This window comes from Procambarus clarkii, chromosome 74 (genome assembly GCF_040958095.1).
Source record: "Procambarus clarkii isolate CNS0578487 chromosome 74, FALCON_Pclarkii_2.0, whole genome shotgun sequence".
Classification (NCBI taxonomy): Eukaryota; Metazoa; Arthropoda; class Malacostraca; order Decapoda; family Cambaridae; genus Procambarus; species Procambarus clarkii.
In genome coordinates, this window is record NC_091223.1 from 1283133 (window position 1) to 1298169 (window position 15037).

Sequence of the window (15037 nt, forward strand, 5' to 3'; positions counted from 1 at the left end):
GTAAATATATTAATTCAGGAAAACTTGGCTTATTAGGCAAATCGGGCCTTGAATAGTAGGCTGAGAAGTGAGTTCTGGCTACTAGGTACGACATATATATATATATATATATATATATATATATATGTCGTACCTAGTAGCCAGAACGCACTTTTTGGCCTACTATTCATGGCCCGATTTGCCTAATAAGCCAAGTTTTCCTAAATTAATATATTTTCTCTAATTTTTTTCTTATGAAATGATAAATCTACCCTTTTCATTATGTATGAGGTCAATTTTTCTTTATTGGAGTTAAAATTAACGTAGATATATGACCGAACCTAACCAACCCTACCTAACCTAACCTAGCCTATCTTTATAGGTTAGGTTAGGTTAGGTAGCCGAAAAAGTTAGGTTAGGTTAGGTTAGGTAGGTTAGGTAGTCGAAAAACAATTAATTCATGAAAACTTGGCTTATTAGGCAAATCGGGCCTTGCATAGTAGGCAGAGAAGTGCGTTCTGGCTACTAGGTACGACATATATATATATATATATATATATATATATATATATATATATATATATATATATATATATATATATATATATATATATATATATATATATATATATATATATATATGTCGTACCTAATAGCCAGAACGCACTTCTCAGCCTACTATTCAAGGCCCGATTTGCCTAATAAGCCAAGTTTTCATGAATTAATGTTTTTTCGTCTACCTAACCTACCTAACCTAACCTAACCTAGCTTTTTTTGGCTACCTAACCTAACCTTACCTATAAATATAGGTTAGGTTAGGTTAGGTAGGGTTGGTTAGGTTCGGTCATATATCTACGTTAATTTTAACTCCAATAAAAAAAAATTGACCTCATACATAGAGAAAAGGGTTGCTTTATCATTTCATAAGAAAAAAATTATAGTAAATATATTAATTCAGGAAAACTTGGCTTATTAGGCAAATCGGGCCTTGAATAGTAGGCTGAGAAGTGAGTTCTGGCTACTAGGTACGACATATATATATATATATATATATATATATATATATATATATATATATATATATATATATATATATATATATATATATAATGGTGTATACTGGCAGCAGGTTTTCTTTCAAACATGTTTTCATTGAATATGACCGCATATTCTGTATTTATTATTTTCTGCTTTAGGGCTTCTATCCCTCTAACTATTTTCTCATTTTCGTACTTTTAAGGTGAAGAAAAGAAGTGATTTACTATAGAATGTATTACACTTATTTATACAATTTGCACAACGTTTCGAACCTCCATGGTTCATTCTCAAGTGAAGAGATTTTACAGGGCTGGTTGATTTTATACCCGCACTGGGTCAGGTGATAAGACAATAAAGGTGAAAACATGGGGTAATACATAAGGGATAAATGTGGGGTGAAACATAAGAACATAAGAATAGAGGTAACTGCAGAAGGCTTATTGGCCCATACGAGGCAGCTTCTATCTACATACAAAGATTAATCAAGTGTAATTGGCCTGTTATGTTGAACATTGTCTTCTGTGTTGGCATCGTTATGTTCTGGTCTTGTTATATATATATATATATATATATATATATATATATATATATATATATATATATATATATATATATATATATATGCGAACAAGCCTGAATGGTCCCCTGGACAATATGCAACTGAAAACTCACACCCCAGAAGAGTATGGGTTCGAGTCACTTCTGGGGTGTGAGTTTTCAGTTATATATACGTGGAAACGTGTCTGCCTGTAAGTTTTTCTCTCTGCTTGTGTATCTTAATGCCTGTATGTCTTTGCGGATAGATTCCCGCAATTTCAATGGTAACTCTAATTTGGATTGGGTTGGCTAGCTCCAGGTATATTTGGATTGGGTTGGAAAGCTCCAGGTATATTTGGATTGGGTTGGCTAGCTCCAGGTATATTTGGATTGGGTTGGAAAGCTCCAGGTATATTTGGGTTGGGTGGGATAGCTACATGTACATTTGGATTGGGTTGGATAGCTCCATATGTATTAGGATTGGGATGGATAGCTCCATATGTATTAGCATGGGGTTGGATAGCTCCATAAGTATTAGCCTGGGGTTGGATAGCTCCATATGTATTAGCATGTGGTTGGATAGCTCCATATGTATTAGCCTGGGGTTGGATAGCTCCATATGTATTAGGACTCTGTTGGAATGCTCCACTCAGAGCCCTGGCAGCCCCAGAAAAGATACTTTTGAGAAAACCCCAGCCTCTCTTCTGATGTCGTCTGCAATAAACAAAAAATATTTATTATTGTAAAGTGTCTGATCAGTTTTGTTTCTATGGAGAGTAATGTAATGCGTATTAAAGGTACATGTTCTAGCAGCCAAATATTATTGCAATATATTGTATCTGTGTTGACCTAGTTAGGCAGTTCTGAGTATCATGCAAGTGTTGAAGGTAGTCAGTGACACACTTTAAATAATCTAATGACGAGTGACAAAGTTGACAATTATGGGCTTCGTTCTTCTGATGTGTCAAGTGCAGGAGAGGTTCAAGGTGTGCATAGGGGAACACTGTATTAGGTGTGCATGGGGGAACACTGTGTAAGGTGTGCATTGGGGAACACTCTGTATGGTGTGCAGGGGGGAACACTGTGTAATGTGTGCATGGGGGAACACTGTGTAAGGTGTGCATGGGGTAATCCTGTTTAAGGTGTGCATTGGGTAACACTGTGTTAGGTGTGCATGGGTGAACACTGTGTAAGGTGTGAATGGGGGAATACTGTGTACGGTGTGCATGGGGGAACACTGTGTAAGGTGTGCATGTGGGAATTATATGTAAGGTGAGTATGGGGGAACACTGTGCAAGGTGATTTGAGTATTACTATTGATTACTCCATGTTCTGGTGATATTGCTCATGTCTCAATAATTAATTTCATTCTATGATATTGCATGTTGAAGAATATTTTTGGCTATTATTTATATATTTGATTGTTGTTATGTGTATCCCCCTTAGCATAAATATATTGTTCTCCATTTTTATGCAGTGATGTAGTTATACCCCTAGACATTTATTGCCAAGGCCGATTTATTATCATTTCTTTACACTGTAGGGAGAAGAACCTTATTTAGTCTCCAGGGTGGTGACAGTGTGCATGGGGGGAACACTGTGTAAGGTGTGCATAGGGAAACACTGTGTAAGGTGAGCATGGGGGAACACTGTGTAAGGTGTGCATGTGGGAACACTGTGTAAGGTGCGCATGGGGGAACACTGAGCATGGTGTGCATGGGGAAACCCTGTGTAAGGTGTGCATGGGGAAACACTGTGTAAGGTGTTCATGGGGGAACCCTGTATAAGGTGTGCATGGGGGAACACTGAGTAAGGTGTGCATGGGGGAACACTGTGTAAAGTGTGCATGGGAGAACACTGTGTAAGGTGTGCATTGGGGAACAATGTGTAAGGTGTGCATGGGAGAACACTGTGTAGGGTGTGCATGGGGGAACACTGTGTAAGATGTGCATGGGGGAACTCTGTATAAGGTGAGCATGGGAGAACACTGTGTAAGGTGAGCATGAGGGGAACACTGTAAGGTGTGCATGTGGGAACACTGTGTAAGGTGTGCATGGGAGACACTGTGTAAGGTATGCATGGGGGAAACACTGTGTAAGGTGTGCATGGGGGTACACTGTGTAAGGTGAGCATGGGTTGGAACACTGTGTAACGTGAGCATTGGGGGGAACACTGTGTAAGGTGTGCATGGAGGTGAACATTGTGTAAGGTGAGCATGGAGGGAACACTGTGTAAGGTGAGCATAAGGGGGAAAACTGTGTAAAATGAGCATGGGGGGAACACTGAGTAAGGTGAGTATGAGGGAAACACTGTGTAAGGGGAGCATGGGGGAACACTGTGTAAGGTGCGCACGGGGGAACACTGAGCAAGGTGTGCATGGGGAAACCCTGTGTAAGGTGTGCATGGGGAAACACTGTGTAAGGTGTTCATGGGGGAACCCTGTATAAGGTGTGCATGGGGGAACACTGAGTAAGGTGTGCATGGGGGAACACTGTGTAAAGTGTGCATGGGAGAACACTGTGTAAGGTGTGCATTGGGGAACAATGTGTAAGGTGTGCATGGGAGAACACTGTGTAGGGTGTGCATGGGGGAACACTGTGTAAGATGTGCATGGGGGAACTCTGTATAAGGTGAGCATGGGAGAACACTGTGTAAGGTGAGCATGAGGGGAACACTGTGTAAGGTGTGCATGTGGGAACACTGTGTAAGGTGTGCATGGGAGACACTGTGTAAGGTATGCATGGGGGAAACACTGTGTAAGGTGTGCATAAGGGTACACTGTGTAAGGTGAGCATGGGTTGGAACACTGTGTAACGTGAGCATTGGGGGGAACACTGTGTAAGGTGTGCATGGAGGTGAACATTGTGTAAGGTGAGCATGGAGGGAACACTGTGTAAGGTGAGCATAAGGGGGAAAACTGTGTAAAATGAGCATGGGGGGAACACTGAGTAAGGTGAGTATGAGGGAAACACTGTGTAAGGGGAGCATGGGGGAACACTGTGTAAGGTGTGCATGGGGGGAACATTGTGTAAGGTAGGAATGGGGTGAACACTGTGTGAGGTGTGCACGGGGGGAACACTGTGTAAGATTAACATGGGGGAACACTGTATAAGGTTAGCATTGGGGAACACTGTGTAAGATTAACATGGGGGAACACTGTATAAGGTTAGCATTGGGGAACACTGTGTAAGGTGTGCATGGGGGAACACTGTGTGAGGTGTCCATTAGGGAACACTTTGTAAGGTGTGCATGGGGAGGAACACTGTGTAAGGTGGGTATGGGGGAACACTGTGTAAGGTGAGCATTGGGGAGAATACTGTAAGGTGATCATGGGTGGAACACTGTGTAAGGTGAACATGGGGAAACACTGTGTAAGGTGAGCATGGTGGGGGAACACTGTGTAAGGTGTGCATGTGGAAAGAATGTGTAAGGAGTGCATGGGGGAAACACTGTGTACGGTGTGCATGGGGGAGCACTCTGTAAGGTGTACATGGGGGAACATTGTGTAAGGTGTGCATGGGGTGAACACTGTGTAAGGTGTGCATTAGGGAACACTATTAGGTGTGCATGCGGGGAACACTGTGTATGGTTTGCATTGGGGATCTCTGTGTTAGGTGTGCATGGGGGAACACTGTGTTAGGTGTGCATGGGGGAACACTGTGTAAGGTGTGCATGGGGAAACACTGTAAAAGACGTGCATGGGAAAACACTCTTTAAGGTGTGCATGGGGGAACACTGTGAAAGGTGTGCATGGGGAAACACTGTGTAAGGTGTGCATGGGGGAACACTGTGAAAGCTGTGCATAGGGGGTCACTATGTAAGGTGAGCATGGGGGAACACTGTGTAAGGTGAGTATAGTGGGGAACACTATGTAAGGTGAGCATAGGGGGGAACACTGTGTAAGGTGAGCATGGGGGGAACACTGTGTAAGGCGAGCATAGAGGGGGGAACACTGTGTAAGGTGAGTATGGGGGGGAGAACACTGTGCAAGGTGTGCACGGGGGGAACACTGTGTAAGGTTAACATGGGGGAACACTGTATAAGGTTAGCATTGGGGAACACTGTGTAAGGTTTGCATGGTGGAACACTGTGTGAGGTGTGCATTAGGGAACACTTTGTAAGGTGTGCATGGGGAGGAACACTGTGTAAGGTGGGTATGGGGGAACACTGTGTAAGGTGAGCATGGGGGAGAATACTGTAAGGTGATCATGGGGGGAACACTGTGTAAGGTGAACATGGAGAAACACTGTGTAAGGTGAGCATGGGGGGAACACTGTGTAAGGTGAGCATAGGGTGAGGGAACACTGTGTAAGGAAAGCATGGGGGGAACACTGTGTAAGGTGTCCATGGGGGGAACACTCTGTTAGGTGGGTATAGTGGAAAACTGTAATTTGTGCATGGGGGGGAACACTGTGTAAGTTGTGCACGGGAGGGAACACTGTGTAAAGTGAGCATTAGGGAACATTGGGTAAGGTTAGCATGGGGGAACTCTAAGGTGTGCATGGGGGAAGACAGTGTAAGGTGGGCATGGGGGGTCCACTGTGTAAGGTGTGCATGGGGGAACACTGTGTAAAGTGAGCATGGGGGAACAATGTGTAAGGTGTGCATGGGGAACACTGAAAGGTGAGCATTGGGGGAACACTGAGGAAGGTGTGCATGGGGAAACCCTGTGTAAGGTGTGCATGGGGAAACACTGTGAAAGCTGTTCATGGGGGAACCCTGTATAAGGTGTGCATGGGAGAACACTGTGTAAGGTGTGCATGGGGGGATCACTATATAAGGTGTGCATGGGGGAACACTGTGTAAGGTGTGCATGGGAGAACACTGTGTAAGGTGAGCATGGGGGAACAATGTGTAAGATGTGCAGGGGAGAACACTGTATAAGGTGAGCATGGGAGAACACTGTGAAAGGTGAGCATTGGGGAACATTGTGTAAGGGTATCATAGGGGAACTCTGTGTAAGGTGTGAATGGGGGAAGATTGTGTAAGGTGTGCATTGGGAGAACACTGTGTAAGGTGAGACTGGGGGGAACACTGTATAAAGTGTGCATGGGGGAACATTGTGTAAGGTGTGCATGGGGGGATCACTATGTAAGGTGAGCATGGGGGAACACTGTGTAAGGTGAGCATGGGGGAACACTGTGTAAGGTGTGCATGGGGGGAACACAGTGTAAGGTGAGCATGGGGGAACACTGTGTATAGTGTGCATTGGGGATCTCTGTGTTAGGTGTGCATGGGGGAACACTGTGTAATGTGTGCATGGGGGAACACTTTGTAAGGTGTGCATGGGGAAACACTGTAAAAGGTGTGCATAGGAAAACACTCTTTAAGGTGTGCATGGGGGAACACTGTGAAAGCTGTGCATGGGGAAACACTGTGTAAGGTGTGCATGGGGGAACACTGCGAAAGCTGTGCATAGGGGATCACTATGTAAGGTGAGCATGGGGGAACACTGTGTAAGGTGAGCATAGTGGGGAACACTATGTAAGGTGAGCATAGGGGGGAACACTGTGTAAGGTGAGCATTGGGGGAACACTGTGTAAGGCGAGCATAGAGGGGGGAACACTGTGTAAGGTGAACATAGAGGGGGAACACTGTGTAAGGTGAGCATGAGGGGGAACAATGTGTAAGGTGTGCATGGGGGAACACTCTGTAAGGTGGGTATTGGGGAACACTGTGTAAGTTGTGCATTGGGGGGGGGAACACTGTGTAAGGTGAGCATGGGGGAACACGGTGTAAGGTTAGCATGGGGGAACTCTGTGTAAGGTGTGCATGGAAGGAAGACTGTGTAAGGTGTGCATGGGGAGAAGACTGTGTAGGGTGTGCATGGGGGAGCACTCTGTAAGGTGTGCTAGGAGGAACACTGTGTAAGGTGAGCATGGGGGGAACACTGTGTAAGTTGAGCATAGGAAGGGGAACACTGTGTAAGGTGAGTATGGGGGGGGAACAATGTGCAAGGTGTGCATGGGGGGAACACTGTGTAAGGTTTGCATGGGGGAACACTGTGTAAGGTGTGCATGGGGGAACACTGTAAAAGGTGTGCATGGGAAAACACTCTTTAAGGTGTGCATGGGGGAACACTGTGAAAGCTGTGCATAGGGAAACACTGTGTAAGGTGTGCATGGGGGAACACTGTGAAAGCTGTGCATAGGGGATCACTATGTAAGGTGAGCATGGGGGAACACTGTGTAAGGTGAGCATAGTAGGGAACACTATGTAAGGTGAGCATAGGGGGGGAGCACTGTGTAAGGCGAGCATGGGGGAACACTGTGTAAGGTGTGCATGGTGGAACACTGTGTAAGGTGAGCATGGTGGAACACTGTGTAAGGTGAGCATGGGGGAACACTGAGCAAGTTGTGCATGGGGAAACCCTGTGTAAGGTGTGCATGGGGGAACATAGTTTAAGGTGTGCATGGGGGGGATCACTATGTAAGGTGAGCATGGGGGAACATTGTGTAAGCTGAGCATAGGAGAACACTGTGTAAGGTGTGCATGGTGGAACACTGTGTAAAGTGTTCATGGAGGAACTCTGTATAAGGTGAACATTGAGAACACTGTGTAAGGTGAGCATGGGGGAACACTGTTCAAGGTGTGCATGGGGAAAACACTGTGTAAGGTGTGCATGTGGGAACACTGCGTAAGGTGTGCATAGGGGGAACACTGTGTAAGGTGGATATGGGGGAACATTCTGTAAGGTGATCATGGAGGGAACACTGTGTAAGGTGAGCATGTGGGGGGGGACACGGTGTAAGGTGAGCATGAGGGGAACACTGTGTGAGGTGAGCATGGGGGGGAAACTGTGAAAGGTGAGCATGGGGGGAACACTAAGTAAGGTGAGCATAGGGGGAACACTGTGTAAGGGGAGCATAGGGGAACACTGTGTAAGGTGTGCATGTGGGAACATTGTGCATGGTAGGTATAAGGGGAACACAGTGTAAGGTGTGCACGGGGGAACACTGTGTAAGGTGTGCATGGGGAAACACTGTGTAAGGTGTGCATGGGGGAACACTGTTTAGGGTGTGCATTAGGGAATACTTTGTATGGTGTGCAAGGGGGAACACTGTGGAAGGTGATCATGGGGGAACACTGTGTAAGGTTAACATGGGGGATCACTGTGCAAGGTGAGCATAAGGGGAACACTGTGTAAGGTGAGTATGGGGGGGGAACAATGTGCAAGGTGTTCATGGGGGAAACACTGTATAAGGTGTGCATGGGAGGAACACTCTGTTAGGTGAGTATAGTGGAACACTGTGTAAGTTGTGCATGGGGGGGAACACTGTGTAAGGTGAGCATGGGGAACATTGTGTAAGGTTAGCATAGGGGAACTCTGTGTAAGGTGTGCTTGGGGGAAGACTGTGTAAAGTGTTCATTGGGGGAACACTGTGTAAGGTTTGCATGGGGGAACACTGTGTAAGGTGAGCATGGGGGGAACACTGTGTAAGGTGAGCATGGGTGGAACACTGTGTAAGGTGAGCAGAGGTGGGGGAACACTGTGCAAAGTGAGCATGGGGGGAACACTGTATAAGGTGTGCATGGGAGGAACACTCTGTTAGGTGAGTATAGTGGAACACTGTGTAAGTTGTGCATGGGGGGGAACACTGTGTAAGGTGAGCATGGGGAACATTGTGTAAGGTTAGCATAGGGGAACTCTGTGTAAGGTGTGCTTGGGGGAAGACTGTGTAAAGTGTTCATTGGGGGAACACTGTGTAAGGTTTGCATGGGGGAACACTGTGTAAGGTGAGCATGGGGGGGGAACACTGTAAGGTGAGCATGGGGGTACACTGTGTAAGGTGAGCATGGGTTGAACACAGTGGAAGGTGAGCATAGGGGGGAACAATGTGCAAGGTAAGCATGGGGTGGGGAACACTGTGTAAGGTGTGCATGGGGGGAACACTCTGTCAGGTGGGTATAGTGGAACACTGTGTAAGTTGTGCATGAGGGAAACACTGTGTAAGATAAACATATGGGAACACTGTGTAAGGTGAGCATAGGGGGAACACTGTGTATGGTGAGCGTGGGGGGAACACTGTATAAGGTGAGCATGGGGGGGATCACTGTGTAACATGAGCATAGGGGAAACACTCTGTTAGGTGGGTATAGTGGAACACTGTGTAAGTTGTGCATGGGGGGAACACTGCGTAAGGTGAGCATGGGAGAACTCTGTGTAAGGTGTGCATGGGAGAAGACAGTGTAAAGTGTGCATGGGGGGAACACTGTGTAAGGTGTGCATGGGGGAACACTGTGTAAGATGAGCATGGGGGAACACTGTGTAAGGTGTACATGGGGGAACACTGTGTAAGGTGAGCACAGGGAGAACACTGTGTAAGGTGAGCATGGGGGGAACACTGTTTAAGGTGTGCATGGGGGGGAACACTGTGTAAGGTGTGCATAGAGGAACACTGTGTAATGTGTGCATGGAGGAAAACTGTGTAAGGTGTGCATGGGGGAAAACTGTAAGGTGTGCATGAGGGGAACACTGTGTAAGGTGTGCATGGGGAACGCTGTGTAAGTTGTGCATTTGGGAACACTGTGTAAGGTGTGCATGAGGGGAACACTGTGTAAGGTGTGCATGAGGGGAACACTGTGTAAGGTGGGTATGGGGAAACACTGTGTAAAGTGAGCATGGGGGGAACACTGTGTAAGGTGAGTATGGGGGGAACACTGTGTAAGTTGAACAAGGGGGAACACTGTTTAAGCTTAACATGGAGGGAACACTGTGTAAAGTGAGCATGGGGGAAACCCTGTGAAAGGTGTGCATGGGGGGAACACTGTATAAAGTGAGCATGGGGGGGACACTATGTAAGGTGAGCTTGGAAGTAACACTGTGTAAGGTGGGTATGGGGGAACACTGTGTAAGGTGAGCATGGGGGGGAACACTGTTTAAGGTTAACATGGGGGAACACTGTGTAGGGTGGGAATGGGGGTACACTGTCAAAGGTGTGCACGGGGGAAACACTGTGTAAGGTGAGCATGGGGGAACACTGTGTAAGGTGAGCATGGGGGAATACTGTTTAAGGTGTGCACGGGGGGAACAATGTGTAAGGTTCGCATGGGGGGAACACTGTGTAAGGTGTGCATAAGGGAACACTGTGTAATGTGTGTATGGAGGAACACTGTGTAAGGTGTGCATGGAGGAACACTGTAAGGGTGCATGGGGGGAAAACTGTAAGGTGTGCATGCGGGGTACACTGTGTAAGGTGTGCATGGGGGAACACTGTAAGGTGTGCAGGCAGGGAACACTGTGTAAGGTGTGCAGCGGAGAGCACTGTGTAAGGTGTGCATGGGGTAATACTGTGTAAGGTTTGCTTTGGGGAACACTGGAAGGTGTGCATGGGGGGGACACTGTAAGGTGTGCATGAGGGGAACACTGTGTAAGGTGTGCATGGGGAAACTCTGTGTAAGGAGAGCATGGGGGAACACTGTGTAAGGTGTGCATGGGGAGAACACTGTGTAAGGTGTGTAAGGAGAGCATGGGGGAACACTGTGTATGTGAGCATGGGGGGAACACTATGTAAGGTGTGCATGTGGGAACACTGTGTAAGGTAGGTATGGGGGAACACTGTGTAAGGTGAGCATGTGGGGAAACATTGTGTAAGTTGAGCATGGGGTAATACTGTGTAAGGTGTGCATTGGGTAACACTGTAAGGTGTGCATGCGGGGAACACTGTGTAAGGTGTGCATCTGGGGAACACTGAGTAAGGTGTGCATGGGGGAAGACTGTTTAAGGTATGCATGAGGGAACACTGTGTAATGTGTGCATGGGGGAACTCTGTGTAAGGAGAGAATGGGGGAACACTGTGTAAGGTGAGCATGGGTGAACACTGTTTAAGGTGTGCATGGGGGGAACACTGTGTAAGGTGCGTATGGGGGTACACTGTATAAGATGTGCACGGGGGGAACACTGTGTAAGGTGAGCATGGGGGAACACTGTGTAAGGTGAGCATTAGGGAACACTGTAAGGTGTGCATGGGGGGAACACTGTGTAAGATGTGCATAGGGGGAACACTGTAAGGTGTGCATGCGGGGAACACTGTTTAAGGTGAACATGGGGGATCACTGGGTAAGGTTAGCATGGGGGAAAACCGTGTTAGGTGTGCATGGGGGGAACACTGTGTAATGTGTGCATGGGGGAACACTGTTTAAGGTGTGCATGGGGGGAACACTTTTTAAGGTGGGTATGGGGGAACACTGTGTAAGGTGAGTATAGGGGGAACACTGTGTAAGGTGAGCATGGGGGGGAACACTGTGTAAGGAGAGCATGAGGGAACGCTGTGTAAGGTGAGCATGGGGGAACACTGTTTATGGTGTGCATGGGGGGAACACTCTGTAAGGTGTGCATGGAGGAACACTGTGTAATGTGTGCATGGAGGAACACTGTGTAAGGTGTGCATGGGGGAAAACTGTAAGGTGTGCATGAGGGGAACACTGTGTAAGGTGTGCATGGGGGGAACACTGTGTAAGGTGTGCATGAGGGGAACACTGTGTAAGGTGTGCATGGGGGAACACTGTAAGGGTGCATGGGGGAAAACTGTAAGGTGTGCATGGGGGTACACTGTGTAAGGTGTGCATGGGGGATCACTGTAAGGTGTGCAAGCGGGGAACTCTGTGTAAGGTGTGCATGGGAGAACACTGTGTAACGTGTGCATTTGAGAACACTGTAAGGTGTGCATGCGGGGAACACTGTGTAAGGTGTGCATGGGGGAACACTGTGTAAGGTGTGCATGGGGGAACACTGTGTAAGGTGTGCATGGAGGAACACTGTGTAAGGTGTGCATGGGGGGAACACTGTGTAACGAGTGCATGGGAGAACACTGTAAGGTGTGCATGCGGGGAACACTGTGTAAGGTGTGCATGCGGGGAACACTGTGTAAGGTGCGCATGGGGGAACACTGTGTAAGGTGTGCATGGGGGGAACACTGTGTAAGGTGTGCATAGAGGAACACTGTGTAATGTGTGCATGGAGGAACACTGTGTAAGGTGTGCATTTGGAAAAACTGTAAGGTGTGCATGAGGGGAACACTGTGTAAGGTGTGCATGGGGGGAACACTGTGTAAGGTGTGCATGAGGGGAACACTGTGTAAGGTGTGCATAGAGGAACACTGTGTAATGTGTGCATGGAGGAACACTGTGTAAGTTGTGCATTTGGGAACACAGTAAGGTGTGCATGAGGGGAACACTGTGTAAGGTGTGCATGGGGGAACACTGTGTTAGGGGTGCATGGGGGAACACTGTGTAAGGTGTGCATGGGGGAACACTGTGTAAGGTGTGCATGGGGGAACACTGTGTAAGGTGAGCATGGGAGGAACACTTTGTAAGTTGAGCATGGGGGGAACACTGTGTAAGGTGAGCATGGGAGGAACACTGTGTAAGTTGAACATGGGGGTACACTGTTTATGGTTAACATGGGGGGAACACTGTGTAAAGTGAGCATGGGTGGGAACACTGTGTAAGGTGAGCATGGGGGGAACCCTGTGAAAGGTGTGCGTTGGGGGAACACTGTATAAAGTGAGCATGGGGGGGGAACACTGTGTAAGGTGAGCATGGGGGGAACACTGTGTAAGGTGTGCATGGGGGGAACACTGCGTAAGGAGAGCATGGGGGGGACACTGTGATAGGTAAGGATGGGGGGGAGGAAACACTGTGTAATGAGGGCATGGGGGAACACTGTGTAAGTTGTGCATGGGGGGAACACTGTGTAAGGTGGGTATGGGGGAACACTGTGTAAGGTGAGCATAGGGGAACAATTTAAGGTGTGCACGGGGGGAACATTGTGTAAGGTTTGCATGGGGGGAACACTGTGTAAGATGTGCATGGGGGAACGCTGTAAGGGTGCATGGGGGAAAACTGTAAGGTGTGCATGGGGGATCACTGTAAGGTGTGTATGCGGGGAACACTGTGTAAGGTGTGCATGAGAGAACACTGTGTAAGGTGTGCATGTGGTAATACTGTGAAAGGTGTGTATTTGAGAACACTGGAAGGTGTGCATGGGGGGAACACTGTAAGGTGTGCATGGGGGAACACTGTGTAAGGTTTGCATGGGGGGAACTCTGTGTAAGGAGAGCATGGGGGAACACTGTGTAAGGTGAGCATGGGGAGAACACTGTGTAAGGTGTGTAAGGAGAATTTGGGGGAACACTGTGTATGGTGAGCATGGGGGAACACTGTGTAAGGTAGGTATGGGGGTACACTGTGTAAGGTGAGCATGTGGGGGAACACTGTGTAAGTTGAGCATGGGGGAACACTGTAAGGTGTGCATGCGGGGAACACTTTGTAAGGTGTTCATGGGGGGAACACTGTGTAAGGTGTGCATGGGGGAACACTGTAAGGTGTACATGGGGGAACACTGTGCATGCAGTTGGTGTGGAGCTCCACGTGGCAGAGATAAGGGGAGGGGTACACCATGAGTCATATGAGTATTGATGATACTGTCTGTGTAGTGGGTGTTGGGGACGATGTTTGTACAGTGGTTACTGAGGACCTCAGGTGCCAGATAGGTGCTGGTGACCTCGTGTATTAAGTGAATGTTCAGGAGCCCGTGTAAATTTTTCACGGTGGAGTTGAGGACCATCGTGTTAATCTTTGCTTATCGCCTCGTGTGTCACGCGACTACTGTGGGTTTTGTGTGATGAATCGGAGTATAGGCAACCAATGTGTTAAGTGGGTGTTGCTGATACCCTATGTTTAGTGTGTATTGGAGAACCCGTATGTTAAGGTGGTGTTGGGGACCACAAATGTTAAGTAGTTCTTGGAGATCCTGTGTCTCAAGTGGGTGTCGGGAACCTTGTGTGTTAATTGGGCGTTTGGAACCCTATGTTTCAAGCGAGTGTTGGGGGACCACGAGTGTCAAGTTGGTGTTGGGTAACCCAAGAGGGGTTAATGTGGTGTTGGGGACTGCTGTGTGTTAAGTGGTGTTTGGAAGACCCACTGTAGTAAGTGGGAGTTGGGGACTGGGTGTATGAGAGTTGGGGGTGTGTCATCTTATTGTTTGGGAATCCTGTGAGTAAAGTGGGTGTTAGGGATTATGTGTGTCAAGTAGGTGTTGGTGACCCCGTGTATGAAGTTGGTGTTTGGGACCCGGAGTGTTTAATGAATGTTCGGGGCTCCAAACAATCACTTAACCCTCAGAAATAAAAATTGCAAAAAGTTTTGAAAATTTTCATTCAGAAAAGTTTGTTCCAAAATGTTTTGAAAGATTGACACTGAAAAGTTTTCTACATAAAAAAAATACAAAATGTTTTGACAATTTTCTTAAAGAAAATTTTGTTACAAAGAGTTCTAAAATACATAGCAGGAAAAGCTTTGAAAAAGAAATATGATTAATGTGCAAAATTTCATAAAAGTTTCCTGCAGAAGAGTTTCTTACAAAAAGCTTTGCAAAGTTTGTTATAGATAAAATTTTTGAAAGTTTTTACAGAAAAAGTTTTACAAGTTTTTATAGAAAGGTTTAGTATAATTTAGATTTTAAAGTTTGACAAAAATGTTT

The 15037-nt window shown here is 46.9% G+C and overlaps 1 protein-coding gene across 1 annotated transcript in view; it reads right to left on the minus strand.

Annotated features, from left to right (window-relative positions):
- Positions 1-1236: 1236 nt before the first annotated feature.
- The window catches only part of LOC123767435 (uncharacterized), a 63463-nt gene continuing 49662 nt past the window's right edge, over positions 1237-15037 (minus strand). The window contains exon 7 of the mRNA XM_045757124.2: positions 1237-2268. Within this exon, the coding sequence (XP_045613080.1) occupies positions 1845-2268 (424 nt within the window). The 3' untranslated portion in view covers positions 1237-1844. The remainder of the gene's footprint in view (positions 2269-15037) is intronic.